Genomic DNA, 14,403 nt, shown 5'->3' on the forward strand with positions numbered 1-14,403 from the left:
TGCTCAGTTGTGTTTATTCAACAAGTATCTGTTCAGGCCTCTCTTGTCTCCTTTCCTGAGCTTCCAAGAACCTGTTCTCCAGGGAGGGAGAGAAGACATGCATAAAATACCTTGAGCTGAGGAGGGAGTAGACGAGGGTCCCAAGGGAAGAGAGGAGATCCATGGCTTTACAAAGAGGGACACTTAAGAGCAGAGGGACAGCCCATGAGTCACTTTTAGCAGTGGGGCTCTGGCCTAAACCCACACAACACAGGCCAAGTCAAAGCCTTAGGTAAGACAGGTAAGCTGTTCACTGCTGGTCCCCATGCCATACTGTGATAGATAGCCACAAAGACCTGGGGCTGAACCCAGCTCTGCCATATGTGCATCTTGAGGAGGCAAGCGACTGTTTCCTGTCTGAGATGCAGATGGTAGCAGTTGTGGGCAGGGTTAATGAGATACTTGCACAAGCCTAGCACACAAGGAACTCCAAGACAAAGGGAGGCCAGGGCTAGGAAAGGCAGGGCATGGGAGGGTGGCTGCCCCTGCTCTCTCAGTGAGGAATGATGGTTAGGACAAGGCTGCCCTGACCTTTCTCTTCCTTCCCTCTCTAGGGCACCTCTCATCGGTGGCCAGTGACCATCCTGTCCTTCCGTGAATTCACATACCACTTCCGGGTGGCATTGCTGGTGAGCACACAGGCCCTCCTGCCCACAGAGGCAGAGGGCGCGTCTATGCAGTGTGGGCCTTGGGAGAAGAATAAGGGCTTTGCGAAGCATGGTGGGGCTTGGGGCAACCACCTCATCCATCCTCACATCCCTTCCGCACAGGGTCAGGCCAACTGCAGCTCCGAGGCCGTCATCCAGCCGGCCACAGACTACTACTTCCACTTCTACCGCCTGTGTGATTGAGCTGTCTCCCGAGGCAGTGCCACAGCCGGGATCGGTTCCCCTGGGCCCTCAACACTGGATGCCAATGTGTTACACTGGAGCCTGCTGCAGGCCAGCTTTCTGCTCTTCACTGCCTCCCCTTGACTGGGGAGACTGGAAATCTTCACACTGGAGCTGCTGGGCAAGCTGGTCACCCTCACACTGCATAGAGGGGGCTAGAGTGACCAGCATCCTGGGCCTTCCTTCTGGCCACCTCCTTGGGGCAGCACAGGACCAATTCATGGCTGTCTAGATATGGTTGCTGGAGGGCTGGGTGCAGGGGCCCTGTAGGCATGGGGAAGCTACGTCCCTGACTGGTCCACTCCCTCCCACTCTCCTTGCCTTTCCTTATGAGCTGTGGTGGAGAGAAGGCCTGTGGGGGTTGGACCCAGACCTGTAACACCTAGCTGGATCCCATGAGTCCATGGAGAGCTGATAACTCTCACCCTTTATGCTGTTCCCAGGAGGGACAGCTTGGTAGTAGACTTTCTGGGGTTTGACTGTTACACTAGACCTGGATTTCTAAGCTTTAATGTGGCTGGTTCAGGAGAGTTCTCCCCGGGAGAGATTAGCTCTTAAGAATCCCTGAGGCAGTCAGGGCCAGCCCTGGATGGCTGGAGAAGCTGCCCTTGTGCCTTACTTAAGTCTACTGGTGCCTGATGGAGCCACCCTCACAGACCTGAACCAGTGGGGCCAATAAGTCAGGTAAGCCTTGGACCCCTGAACTTGGAGTATCCTAGAAGGGGAGGTGCCCTTGTGAGCTCCCAAGATCTGTGTTCCTGGGAGTTGCCCAAGCTCATGATGGAGTTAGTAACACGATCATTCTCTGAGCAGAGGAGCAGGAATCCCTGCAAGCAGGAGGCTGGTTTCCGCTGGAAGGTGGATGCAGATAACTTTTATTAATGATGTAATTACTAAATGCACTTAAACCAGGGCAGCAAGGAGTAGGAAGGAGCTGGAAAGCTGAGTGGGCCTCAGCTTGGAGGGATACTAGTAGACAGGAAGACCCTGGTCCCCCCAGATCAAAGTTCCTCTCTCCAGGCTTGGATCCATGCTTGGTGGGCCCCATCTCCGCCTCTTCCACCTCCAGGAGAGGAGTGGTGGGTTTGGGTTAGAAGATTTCACTCAAGTGACAGCTTCAGCATTTCTTAGCAGCACCTGCAGCCTTCTGAGGTCACACGCAGCTCCTGGAAGGAGTACTGCAGTCATTCAGCCACATGTCATGGGGTCAGCAGTGGGGAGGGAACGGCTCGGACCTTGTGGTATTCTGACCCTTTGAACACCTGGCCTTGCCTTTTCCAACCTCCCATTCTCAGCCCTAAATGGGAGGCCTTTCTATAGGGGAGCTGAGTCCGAGAAGCCTATGAACCATGGGTCCTGCCATGGATCTCAAAGCACTTATCCTCAGGATAGGGAAACAGCAGGGATACCTTGCCCCCAAGCTTTCTCCCCGACTTGGCTCCATCCCTTCATTCTGCCATAGGAATCATGGTCCCCACAACGGGCCATGCCTGCCTTAAACCACTTCGTTCTGCCCTCCCACAGCGTATTCTTCCTGCAGTGCCTAAGACTGTCCAGCCCCACGGCTTTTAGTAGCATGCTGGAGCTCCCTCACCAGAGGGGGACGTGTTCTTGGACTGTGGCCCCTCAGTCCTTAACTGGAAAGTGACCCTCCACTACCCCTGGAGTCCATCTGGACACAGCCAGCCTAGGCCCTTTGGCAGCTGCCTGTCTGCACACCTGGGGAGCGGTCCTCAGTGTGAGGTGGGCCAAACGTGGGCTCCAAGCTGCTTGAGGGGGTCAACCTTGGACCAAAGTTGCCTTAAGCCCCAAGTATAAAAGGGCTTAGGGGAAGGTAAAAGGGCCACAGGTTGGAAGCTGACAGCCTGGCTGGTCCTCCCTTCCCCTCTCCCTTCTGGTGGGTTCCTATAGCCACTGGGCTAATCTCCCCCTTGCTTTAAGCTGTATATAGGCCCCCCAGGACAGACCCGTGCTCATGATTTACCCCTTAGTGGCCTGTGTGTTCATAGTGTCCCCTTGCCGTTAACTCCCTGTCTTCTCCCTGAGCTCTGACTCCTATTTATCATGTACTCACTGACTCTGAGGAATGCAGAGGGAAGCCATTGGGCCTACTTGCTTCCTGTCCCCGAAACTGTCCTTTTCTTCTGAAGTAAATATACATATATAAATAAATGTATAAATACTGCTTTGTATCTGAACTTGCCTCCTGGCGTCTTCTTGAGATTGTTCTGATGGGAGGGGAGCCATCTCAGGCCAAGCTGGCTGGAATCTAGTTTCTGAGGGGCCTAGAATATCCTGGCCCCCACACCAGAGGGCCAGAGAGCCACTCCAGATCTTCATGCCCCTCATTCTTGGATTTGAGGGTTGGGTTGGCCACATACACCTCCAGCAAACCTTCTCCATGGACCTGCCACTGCCCACCTGGAAAGAATCTAGCTAAGGGAACAGTTGAGCCTAGAGGACCACAGCCCACAGAAGGGTGGCTGAGTTCAGAGAAGACTGGCCCAGGGTGAAACTGACTGGAGAAGTTTGTTCGAAAACAACTTATAAGTAGGCCTGGACCCTTCCCATTGACAGGTAAGCCTCAAAGTAATGACAAGACGACACTGCCACACAGCCCTGGCCCATGAAGAGAACACCAACTCCCAGCATCAGGTGAAAGGCAGCCAAGAAGTGGCAAAGGGTGGGAGTTTAACAGTCAAGGAGACCCCAGTGCCCCCGCCCCCGCCCCGAATGGACATGAGGCAGGTCTGTCACACATCTGTCTTTATTGTAAACAGCAGGTGGGACACTTGTCGCAATGGTAAAAAATTAATTTACAAAAGCAGGGACTTGGTGAAGCTGCCTGGTGGGTACCTGGAAGAGGAAAGCAGAATTAAGAATGAGCCCAATGACCTTCTACAGCCCCTCCCTGTAGCCCCGTGCTCCTTGAGCACAAGGGCTGTGCAAGAGTCACTGAAGATGGTCACCAGAATGGATTTTCAGTAACCTGTTGGGTGCTTATCTGTTTTAATGCCCAGATCCTTTCCAAGTCACTGGTATGACTTGGAAGAACGCAGATGTAAAAACACAGGTAGCCCTCACCCACAGCCCTACCAAGTATACCCCGAAGCTTGAGTGAGGCCTTGTGTACTGTGGAGAACTCAGAACTGACACACCAGGTCACACTTGGCTCAAATCCCCATGAGGGTGGGGGGAAGAGTCCTGATGTACCCCAGTGTTTCTGTCCCCATGACGCACTGATATGGCTGTAGGAGGCTTCTTCAGGCATGTACCATCTTGTTACAGCTCTTACCCTTGTGGACTCATACGTAGATGCCAACCCAGAGCAGGAGGAAAAGGACTCCAAAACCCATGAAGAGTGAGGCCACCAAGGAGATGAGGAGCTCTTTGTAAATATCACGTGTGTACTTGGTGGAAGTGACCTCGTAACTAGGAGGACAGTTAAGGAGAAGCAGAGAGAGCTGGGTAGTGGTGGCGCACGCCTTTAATCCCAGCACTTGGGAGGCAGAGGCAGGCGGATCTCTGTGAGTTCGAGGCCAGCCTGGGCTACAGTGAAGGAGCTGTCTAGGATTACTCAATGTGGGGAAACATAGGCTAAGGGCTTCCTGGGAGGCTTGTCTGGCTTGGTGCAGCCAGGCAGAGGGGTCCAAGGGACGACATAGGCTCCGATGCCCCACAGCACACCTCTAACACCCACGAGGAAAAGAAGCCCGCAGTAGTTAGGCCAATCACCTCTAATCACATCTTACTCATGGTACAGCTAAGACTAGGCACCAGACTTCCTGACACTTGAGCATATCCCTGCTTAAATCACCTTCCTGCTGGTGCAGTGGTGTACGCCTGTAATCCCAGCACTCTCTAGAGGCAGACGCAGGTGGACCCTTGTGAGTTTCGGGTCAGCCATGTCTGCACAGTGAGACCCTGTCTCAAAACAAAACCAATCCCCTAAATACCAACAAACCATCTTTCGAACCTTAGTTCTGTCTCAAGAACAAACTGAATTAACGTAAAGTTGGAAACCAAGGCCATGGCCTGCCCTGGGCATCACCAGCCTCCTCCTATACTCACCTTGTCTCAACCCCACCTAAAGGAAAAAAGTAGCAGGGTGTAGTTACCCAATGTGGTTTCTCCCTCAGTTCTTTGGCCACTAATTCTGGCTCCCTGGCTGTTCAGTAAAAGGATACACGAAGAACCAGGCGGTGAAGAACATGCCGATGGCCAGAAGTACCACAGTCAGGTGTGGGAAGACAGCCGGGTTGACCGGGCTGGTGTACCTACTCATGGCCTCGAGCTCCTAGGGAAGAAAGGAGATCAATCTTAGTTTCAATCTGGGAAGACTCTGGAGCAGCTATGTACTACTGAGACTGTTAGAGGCACACTTCAGCCTGGGAAATGGAGAACTCCTTCAAGTGATTCACTATGGGAATAGAAATTCCAATAATTTTGTGTGTGTGTGTGTGTGTGTGTGTGTGCGCGTGTGTGTCTATACATATATATATATATGTACATATGTGTAAGCATTTTTAAAGTTTATAAATTTAGCTACTCTGCATGTATGTGGGTGTAGCATGGGGAGGTCAAAGGACAACTTGCAAAAGCTGGCTTTCTCCTTCCATCATGTGGCTCCCAGGGACTGACCTCAAGTCACCAGGCTTGACTCAGCAGGTGTATTTACCTGCTGAACCATTTTGCAGGTCAGCCTCACTACCCACTTTCTTTTTAAATTTGTGAGGGGGTTAAAGGACAACTTTCTGAGAGTCACCTTCTGCTGTGCTTGAGGCAAGGTCTCTCTTTTTTTTCTCTGTTTTTTGTTTTGTTTTGTTTTGTTTTGTTTTTTGGGGAGGGGGTCACTGTGACACGCACTCCAGGTTAGTTGGCCCTCAGGTTTCTGAGCACTTCTGCTTCCATTTGCCATCTTGCTATGAGTTCTGGGATTACCACAACTGGCTTTTAAAAATCCAAACTTAGGTTAGGCTTGCACACCAAACCCTTTTATCCACTGAACCATCTCCCCAGCCTTACAATCACATCTTAAAGTAGGCATGTGACAGGCTGTGTGGTAGAACATTTGCATAGCATACATGAAGTCTTGTGTGTGATCCCCAGCACTGGAAAAAACAAACAAAAAAACAGTAACAAAGTATGGAGGTGGCAGCTTTTCTTTCCATGAGATAAGAAGAGAAGCTGAGTCAGAGGCTCAGGTATAGAAAGGGATAGAGATAAATAGCTCTTAGGATTTTCTAGCCAGTGACCACTAAGACAATCATGGATCTGTCTGGAGAAAAAACACATAAAGAAAAAGCTTGCCCACAATCTCCATTGCTTTTGGACGTGTGTCCAGACTCTAAAGCACTAATCTGTGCAGGAAGCCAAGGCTTAGCACCCAGATCTCAAGTTCTAATTCAGAACTCTTTTCACTACATTAGGCAGGAACCACAGGGACCTCCTGGCAGAAGACAATTGTGATAATTCTGGCTTTACTGAATCATTGGAGTTTGAGTTAAGTAGTTATAACAGTACTTGTTTCACAGGTCTGATGCATGATTGGAGAAAGATGATATATGTTGACACACCTAGTTTACTGCCCGGCATAGAGTAACTGCTCAATAGGTATTTGTTTCCTTCCTAAGGTTGCAGAGAAGATTATGAGATAATGCCCGTGAAAGGGCTAAACGTAAAGTTCTGTACAAATGTTAACTTCTATTGTCACTTGCCAGCCAATGCTTCTAAAGTCCAGAACATAACAACTCCCGAGAAGTAAACTGAACCCATTGTTCTAAGAGACACAGGAATTCAATTCAGTAAACAATTATGTTCCCCTTGCCCCCCTAAAAAAGCCAAAGACAATTGCGGCCATTTATGGAGCCTCCAATTGCAGGCCCAGTGTTTCGCAACAGGAATACAAAGATGAATAGAGAGCATCCCAGAACTAGATGCAGTCACTAGGAGGCGTGGCAGATAAAAGAAGTCCATGAAACGTGGCAAGAGGCGTATAGAGACTGAGCTCCCAGCAGACAGACAAGTGCCTGTGAGTATTGCAAGTGTTTCACCAGGTAATGAAATTTACCCAAGGGCCTTGCAGGATGAGTTCAGCAGGGGAAACTTTCCAGAGAGCGATAACTGATCACAGGAAAGAGAAATAAAAGCGCGAAAGTATTCAAAGTGCACCCCCACGCCCCTCAGCCTTAGAGTCAACGATATCATAAGGCCATTGTGATGGAAACCTCAGTGTGAGAAATCCATGACAAGGGGCTTGCTTTCCCCGTCCCCTAAGTCAAACATGGGATCCAGCAGCGACCCACCCTCGGCACACGGAATGCTGAGGGCTCCGCGGAAGAACGCGGTGTGGACCGGACATCCAGGAATCCTGGCCCACAGCCTTGTCCACAACTCCCACCATCTCACCATTTTGCCCCGCACAGGATAAACCACCGGTCCACCACCACCACCGGAAGAACACGTCGGCAGGAGCAAGCGCGTTGAGCAACAGGAAGAGGATGTAGTCCCTCCACCGTGGCATTGTGGGATTTGTAGTCCCGTGGTTTCAGATGTAGCGGTAACTGGGACCATGAGGACTTGGTGTGAGTGGCGTGGGGTCGGACTGTGGGGGAGGGTAGTGCAGGGTCTCTGTTTTAATCCGTTTTTCCCGGAAATAAGACCCACTACGAAAGCTGCTGTCTGAAGTGGCGGGGTCTGCACTACATTTCCCAGGAGTCTGTTCGCGGCGGTGGATCACGTGACCGGAGCGCGGGCTTTGGAAGGCGGCGAAGCTGGAAAAGGCTTTGGTTCTGCATCAGAAGCGCGGGCTCGGGACTGTCCTGAGGACGCTGGGGACACCGGACCACCACTAGCTGCCGACGCTTCGGGCAGTGGAGGTAGGGTGAGGCCTTGCGGAAGCGACTCTGAAAGCGGCGAGTATCGCGGGAGCAGCTCCAGGCGGCCCCGGCCTTGGACCTTTGGCGCTGCTCCGAGCCTCCCTCTCTTCACCGGTAGGAAGGCGATAATCTTCCCCTGTGAGGACTAAGGCCCTGTACCAGAGCCACTAGAAACGACTTGTTCAGTCCCCTTTCCTGCCCGAGTCTGCGGGGTACTGCTAGAGGAAGACGACTATCAGGGTATTGCTAGGTTTGGGGGAGAAACGGGGTTCGAGAGAGGCGAAGAGTTTGTTAGGCGGCATTCGGGGACTCCGAAGCAGAACCTCAGCCCACCGGGAGAGACCAGAGCCCGTTTCTCTGGGGGCCCTTGTGAGGAGTATGGAGCGGGGTGGTTTTGTACCTCTAAGGAAATGGGTCCAAGGTCTGCTGACATCTTTTCTTTTTTGGGGGGGTGGGAGTGGGGTTGTTATTGTTGTCAAGAGACACTGTGCTTATGTTGTTGTTGCTTGTAGACGAAGCTGGGTTCTTTTTTATAATTTTATATTCAGTGGTGATTTGCCTGCAGGTATGTCTGTATGAGGGTGTCAGAAGCCCCGGAACTAGAGTTACAGACAGATGTGAGCTACCATGTGGGCGCTGGGAGTCGAACCCGGGTCCTCTGGAAGAGCAGCCAGTGTTCTTAGCCCCTGACCCATCTCTCCAGCCCCCGAGACACTGTGCTTTGTTATATTTCTGGCCGAGGGGGGTGTTGGAAAAGCCCTAGGGACATTTCTGGATAAAGGAAGTCTGAAAGATTCTGAAGAACTGGACCCAGTTAATACGGTGGTTGATCAGTTGACCTTGGGGCAGGGGTTTTTATCCTCCCTACAGCCATTCCATTTAAGGCTTTGCCATCTGGAAGGTGGCAGGGCTGTGATGATATCAGGACAGAACAGGTCCCCCTCTGTGTGACACTGGGTACTGTCTTGCACTTACTCTAGCAAAGCAGTAAGTGAAGTGTGAACCAGAGGGTTGAATGGGGAACATGGGCACAGCATCTGGTGATGTGTGCTTTCCATCTGGTGTGTCGCTTGACCAGTTCTACAAAGCAGAAATGCTTCTTATTTTACAACTCAGACCACAGAATAAGTGACTTAATTGTGTTTCACAGAGCTGAAGATGTGGCTCAGTGTAGAGCACTGGCATGTGTGAGGTCCTAGGTCAGTCCCCATTGTTATACACACGCTCAACACACCAAGTGGTTTCACGGATGGTGGCTGGATTCAAAGCTGGGCATTTTATTTGATTTCTAGTGCCAGGGCATCAACCCGGAACTTCAGCTGTACCAGTGAGCTACAGTCCTCAGCCCTAAGGCTGAACTTTTGCTGCTTGTATTCATGGGGGAACCACAATAATACAAACCAGGAAGAAGTGAGAAAGGATGGCAGGAAGAAGACACAGCTGAGCAAAAGAGAGAGGCAGGGCTTTTCATTAGGTTTCCCTGCTGCACAGGTAGATTATGCTGCTGTGTGTGCTGAGGTATTTGGACTGGGGGGTGGTGGTGGAGGGAGTATAAGTGTCACTTAGATTTCAGAGAAGAATTGATAAGATTTTCTTATTGTGTGGAAACACTATCATTGGGCAAGCAAAATGACATTAGTAAACTATGTATTAGAAAATCCTTTCATGCCGGGCGGTGGTGGCGCACGCCTTTAATCCCAGCACTCGGGAGGCAGAGCCAGGAGGATCTCTGTGAGTTCGAGGCCAGCCTGGGCTACCAAGTGAGTTCCAGGAAAAGGCGCAAAGCTACACAGAGAAACCTTGTCTCGAAAAACCAAAAAAAAAAAAAAAAAAAATCCTTTCATTATGCATTTAACACAAAAAATGACTGATATATGCACACACACCCTCCCCCATCAAGACAGGGCTTCTCTGTGTGTATTCCTGGCTGTCCTGGAACTAGCTTTGTAGACCAGGTTGGCCTTGAACTCACAGATATCCACCTGCCTCTGCTTCCCGAGTGCTGGGACTAAAGGTGTGCGCCACCACTGCTCAACACATGCAGATATTTTTGCTTAAGGTGGATTCTCTTTCCCAACTTAAGTTTTTGTTTGTTTTTTTGAAACATGGTTTCATTGTAACCCTGGCTGGCCTGGGACTTGCTATATAGACTAGGATGGCCTTGAACTCAGATCCACTTGCCTCTGCCTTCCAAGTGCTGGGATTAAAGGCGTGTGCCATTGCCCAGCAATGATGGCACACACCTTTAATCCCAGCACTCAGGAGGCAGAGACAGGCAGATCTCTGTGAGTTAGAGGCCAGTTTGGTCTACAAAGTGAGTTCTAGGACATCTGAGGCTACACAGAGAAACCCTGTCTCAACAACTCCCCCCCAAACTCACAAATAGTCCCCCTCCCTTTCCCTTTTATTTTCATTAGAGTCCATTTAAAGAAAAACATTAGATGAAGGAAAATTCTGTTTCATTTGGGAGGGGCCAAAATTGTGAGGGTAGTTTGGAAACACTACCCCAGGAACAAGTTGATGGAAGTCTTGAACCACAGAATTGCAGTATTGGGTTGTGTGAGTCCAGCTTGCCAGCCCTTAATCAGGACCTGTGGTAGGAGTCATGAGGTTCACGTTTCAGACTTAGTGGTGGGAAGAAAGCACAAAGAGGAGGACTTGAAACTCCTCCAGCATCCTGCTGAAAACAAACTCCAGGGATGCCGAAGGGGGGAGGGATAGCAGCGTGTGAGACCGCCCCGGTCCTCATTCAGAAGTGGGTCCTTCAGGGCAGAGAAACAGTGAATCAGACAGGGCCGTATTTGCATAGCTGGTGTTTACCTGCTCCTGAGGGCACACTTCTGCTGATGAGCTCAGAGCTCAGGGTCCTTCAGACTGAGCCACGCACTCTTGTCCTCCGTGATCCTTGATGTGATCCTTGTGTGACAGGTTGTGCCGCTGTGTTATTTGGAACCCTTAAGTTACTCAGGGACATCCGGGGTCTCATTCCCCAAAGCACCTGATCAGCTCCCGGTACTTCGGGGGTGTTAATTGGGTGCACTGTAGATGTCTTGAGAGTGATGCATCTTGTTCACCTTAGCTTCTTCTGCTGACTCGGAGTCTTGTTTTTCTCATTAAATTTGATTAAACGTGAAATTGGTGGATGTTGCCACTTATAACCTTTGTCCTTTTGTCCTCCGAGATCCCCCTCTTATTTCTCTCTCTTTGTTTTAGCCATCGCTCCTGTGTTACCATGGGAATTCAAGGCCTTGCCAAACTAATTGCTGATGTGGCTCCCAGTGCCATCCGGGAGAATGACATCAAGAGCTACTTTGGTCGCAAGGTAGCCATTGATGCCTCCATGAGCATTTACCAGTTCCTGATTGCTGTTCGTCAGGGTGGGGATGTGCTGCAGAACGAGGAAGGGGAGACCACCAGCCACCTGATGGGGATGTTCTACCGTACCATCCGCATGATGGAGAACGGCATCAAGCCTGTCTATGTCTTCGATGGCAAACCACCACAGCTGAAGTCAGGTGAGCTGGCCAAACGAAGTGAGAGGCGTGCCGAGGCCGAGAAGCAGCTGCAGCAGGCCCAGGAGGCTGGGGTAGAGGAAGAGGTGGAAAAGTTCACCAAGCGGCTGGTGAAGGTCACCAAGCAACACAATGATGAGTGCAAACACCTGCTGAGTCTCATGGGCATCCCGTACCTCGATGCACCCAGTGAGGCGGAGGCCAGCTGCGCTGCCCTGGTGAAGGCTGGCAAAGTCTATGCCGCAGCCACGGAGGACATGGACTGCCTCACTTTTGGCAGCCCCGTACTAATGCGACATCTGACTGCCAGTGAGGCCAAGAAGCTGCCCATTCAAGAGTTCCACCTGAGCCGAGTCCTGCAGGAGCTGGGTCTGAATCAGGAGCAGTTTGTAGACCTGTGCATCCTGCTGGGTAGTGACTACTGCGAGAGCATCCGGGGCATTGGGCCCAAGCGGGCCGTGGACCTCATCCAGAAGCATAAGAGCATTGAGGAGATCGTGCGGCAGCTGGATCCCAACAAATACCCTGTTCCAGAAAACTGGCTCCACAAGGAAGCTCAGCAGCTCTTCCTGGAGCCTGAGGTGCTGGACCCCGAGTCTGTGGAGCTGAAGTGGAGCGAGCCAAATGAGGAGGAGTTGGTCAGATTCATGTGTGGGGAAAAGCAGTTTTCTGAGGAGCGAATCCGCAGTGGGGTCAAGCGACTGAGTAAGAGCCGCCAGGGCAGCACCCAGGGCCGCCTAGACGATTTCTTCAAGGTGACCGGCTCACTCTCCTCAGCTAAGCGCAAGGAGCCAGAACCCAAGGGGCCTGCCAAGAAGAAAGCAAAGACGGGGGGAGCTGGGAAGTTCAAGAGGGGAAAATAAACGTGTCCTCCTTCCATTGTCCCCGGACCGGATGTCTGCTTCGTACCCTCAGCGTTTGCTCCTCTTCTGGAAGAGAGGCTGCTTCTTCCCAGAACTGCCTTCAGAGCCTCCCCTTCTTACTTGACGTTGCGGCAGGAAGGCACAGCTTTGCTTGTCCTCGTTTTTAGCTCAGGAATGATGTCAGACTCAAACCACTTCTCAGGCAGGTTATCGGACACTGCACCCATTGTGCTGTGAAGCTGAAAGCAACACTTTTGAAAGAAGCAGATAAAGATGGACTGGGGTGGGAGTGTGGGAGAGAGTTCCCTGGCTGCCGCTGTGGGTGGGGTGACTGTGGACCTTGACTGTTCTTCAGCCCCCAGCCCAGGCTTAGCTGGTGGACGGAGGAGCTGTAAGGAGGAGGGCATGCAGCCAGGAGTCGGCTGACAGCGGCCTCGATTACTGCCTGCCTGTGTCTTGTGGGTCTCCAGGGCTTTCTCAGGGGAGGGAAGGGGCAGTGTTGGAGGTTTGGATTTGTAGTTTTGTTTTTGTCCCGTTCCTCTCCAGTGTTGGGAATTGAACCCAGGGCAAGGCAAGCAAGCACGCATACCACTGACTGTAGCCCTGAGAGACACTGCTGATGGCCTTTCTGAGCAATCAATTGAATTGAGGTTTTGGGAGAAGCAGCTATTGTTCATGTGCTATTTCTATTTTAATAGATGTGAAGAGAAAAAAAAATCAATAAAATTATAAAAGTGACCAGAATGTGGTGTTCTTTGAGGACATTTGAAAACACCCTTAGTGCTTCAAGTTCCTGTAGACTATAATGATCTCCTTTTCCCACTAAAATTAGGTGACAGGCTGGGATTGCTCTGGTAACAAGTGGTTTGTTTAAGAGTGACCACAAGGTGGCGCCATATCCCGTGTAATGTGGCCACAGCAGCTATGGTGGCACCAGGCTTTTGTGCTTCAGTTTTAGTTTGGCTGGATTTCACATGTTCCACCTAGTCTGTGGGGTAAAGGAGTCCCCTTGAACAGTCTTGTAATTTAGATTAACTTCCTCATAACATCCAGGCAGTTTGTTTTGCCACTGGGTGAATAGCTGCCATTCAGAAACCTTTTTCCTATTGAGATTTCAGGTTCTCAGGATGAATGTTTGAAAGCTGTAGAGTCCTGGTGCATTAGGGTTCTCTAGAGGAACAGACAGACAGAATGCGTTATATATATATTGAAAGGGGTTCATTAGAGTGCCTTACAGGCTGTGGTCCTGCTCGTCCTAACAATGAGTGTCTGGCAAAAAGGCCAAGAATTCAGTAGAGTCCACAAGGGGTACTTCAGCTGGTCTTCAGTCTCCATGAAGAATCCTAAAGAAGCAAGTTCTAATACAAGAGAGAATGTCTCAGGGAGAGAGGGTGCACAGTCAAGAAGCAAGAGCTTCCTTCCACGTCCTTTTTGTGTGGGCTGCCGCAAGAAAGTATGGCCCAGAATTAGGGTTGCTCTTCCTACTTCACATCCTCCTCACATGTGCCCGGCTGCGTGGGTTTTAGTTGGTCCAGATGTGGTCAAGTTGACACCCAAGGTCAGCCGTTACAGCTGGTAAAGCTTAGTTCGGAGCCAGCCTTTGGTTCTGATTTCACAGTTCTGTTAATAGCACACAACTTTAAGTTGAAAATTCCTTGACAGATTGAGAAGACTAATACTATTGGTTTTCAAGTCCTTAAAAATTAATTTTATTATATGGTGGGGGCAGGTGTGTGTGTGTGTGTGTGTGTGTGTGTGGTAGTGCGTGCGTGTGTATGTGTGTGTTAGCATGTGTAGAGGTCAGATTTCAGATCTTCTCCACTTCGTGTTAATGAAGATTGATTTCAAGTTGTCAGGGTTTTTACCTGCTGTGTCTTTGCACAATGGCTTTCCATCTCCTCCCTAGCATTGCCCGTCCCCCCCCTCCCCCCCCCCTGCCCCCGCCCCCGAGCACACACACACACACACACACAGTCTTGCTACGTAGCCCTGGCTGGCCTGGAACTCTAATAGAATGGGTAAGCCTTGAATCAGTATTTTCTAAGTGAAGTCTTGGGTGAATACAGACACTGTAAATTGTATCCTGAGGGCAGCATGGAACTGACTGCCCGATTAAAGCGAGCTGCACTTATTTGAGATTTTTTGATTCCACAATCTGATTCTAGATCTGCAGTGGCAGTGTGCTAAGTGCGTGCCCAGGCTGCACTCTCTGCCTCAGCCC

General features: G+C 50.7%; 3 protein-coding genes across 4 annotated transcripts in view; 2 read left to right on the forward strand and 1 right to left on the reverse strand.

Annotated features, from left to right (window-relative positions):
- Myrf (myelin regulatory factor) overlaps nucleotides 1-3,127 on the forward strand; it is a 32,380-nt gene extending 29,253 nt beyond the window's left edge. Inside the window, exons 25-26 of the mRNA XM_059252857.1 lie at nucleotides 594-668; nucleotides 810-3,127. Of these exons, the coding sequence (XP_059108840.1) occupies nucleotides 594-668; nucleotides 810-890 (156 nt within the window). The 3' untranslated portion in view covers nucleotides 891-3,127. The remainder of the gene's footprint in view (nucleotides 1-593; nucleotides 669-809) is intronic.
- A 553-nt stretch (nucleotides 3,128-3,680) lies between these two features.
- Tmem258 (transmembrane protein 258) lies at nucleotides 3,681-7,467 on the reverse strand. Its single transcript, XM_059260944.1, is given in 5 exon segments — nucleotides 3,681-3,785; nucleotides 4,225-4,361; nucleotides 5,117-5,226; nucleotides 7,338-7,370; nucleotides 7,372-7,467. Coding segments are annotated over 4 exon segments (351 nt in total). The 5' UTR covers nucleotides 7,453-7,467; the 3' UTR covers nucleotides 3,681-3,785; nucleotides 4,225-4,234.
- On the forward strand, nucleotides 7,181-12,196 carry Fen1 (flap structure-specific endonuclease 1). Of its 2 annotated transcripts, XM_059260929.1 has the most exons (4): nucleotides 7,181-7,513; nucleotides 7,644-7,807; nucleotides 9,100-9,298; nucleotides 11,021-12,196. In XM_059260929.1, the coding sequence occupies exon 4, from the start codon at nucleotides 11,040-11,042 to the stop codon at nucleotides 12,180-12,182; it is 1,143 nt and encodes a 380-aa protein (XP_059116912.1). In that variant the 5' UTR covers nucleotides 7,181-7,513; nucleotides 7,644-7,807; nucleotides 9,100-9,298; nucleotides 11,021-11,039; the 3' UTR covers nucleotides 12,183-12,196. The 2 variants fall into 2 exon arrangements, with proteins under 2 accessions (XP_059116912.1, XP_059116902.1); XM_059260919.1 differs by lacking the exon at nucleotides 9,100-9,298.
- The last annotated feature ends 2,207 nt before the right edge of the window (nucleotides 12,197-14,403 follow it).

This window comes from Peromyscus eremicus, chromosome 1 (genome assembly GCF_949786415.1).
Source record: "Peromyscus eremicus chromosome 1, PerEre_H2_v1, whole genome shotgun sequence".
Classification (NCBI taxonomy): domain Eukaryota; kingdom Metazoa; phylum Chordata; class Mammalia; order Rodentia; family Cricetidae; genus Peromyscus; species Peromyscus eremicus.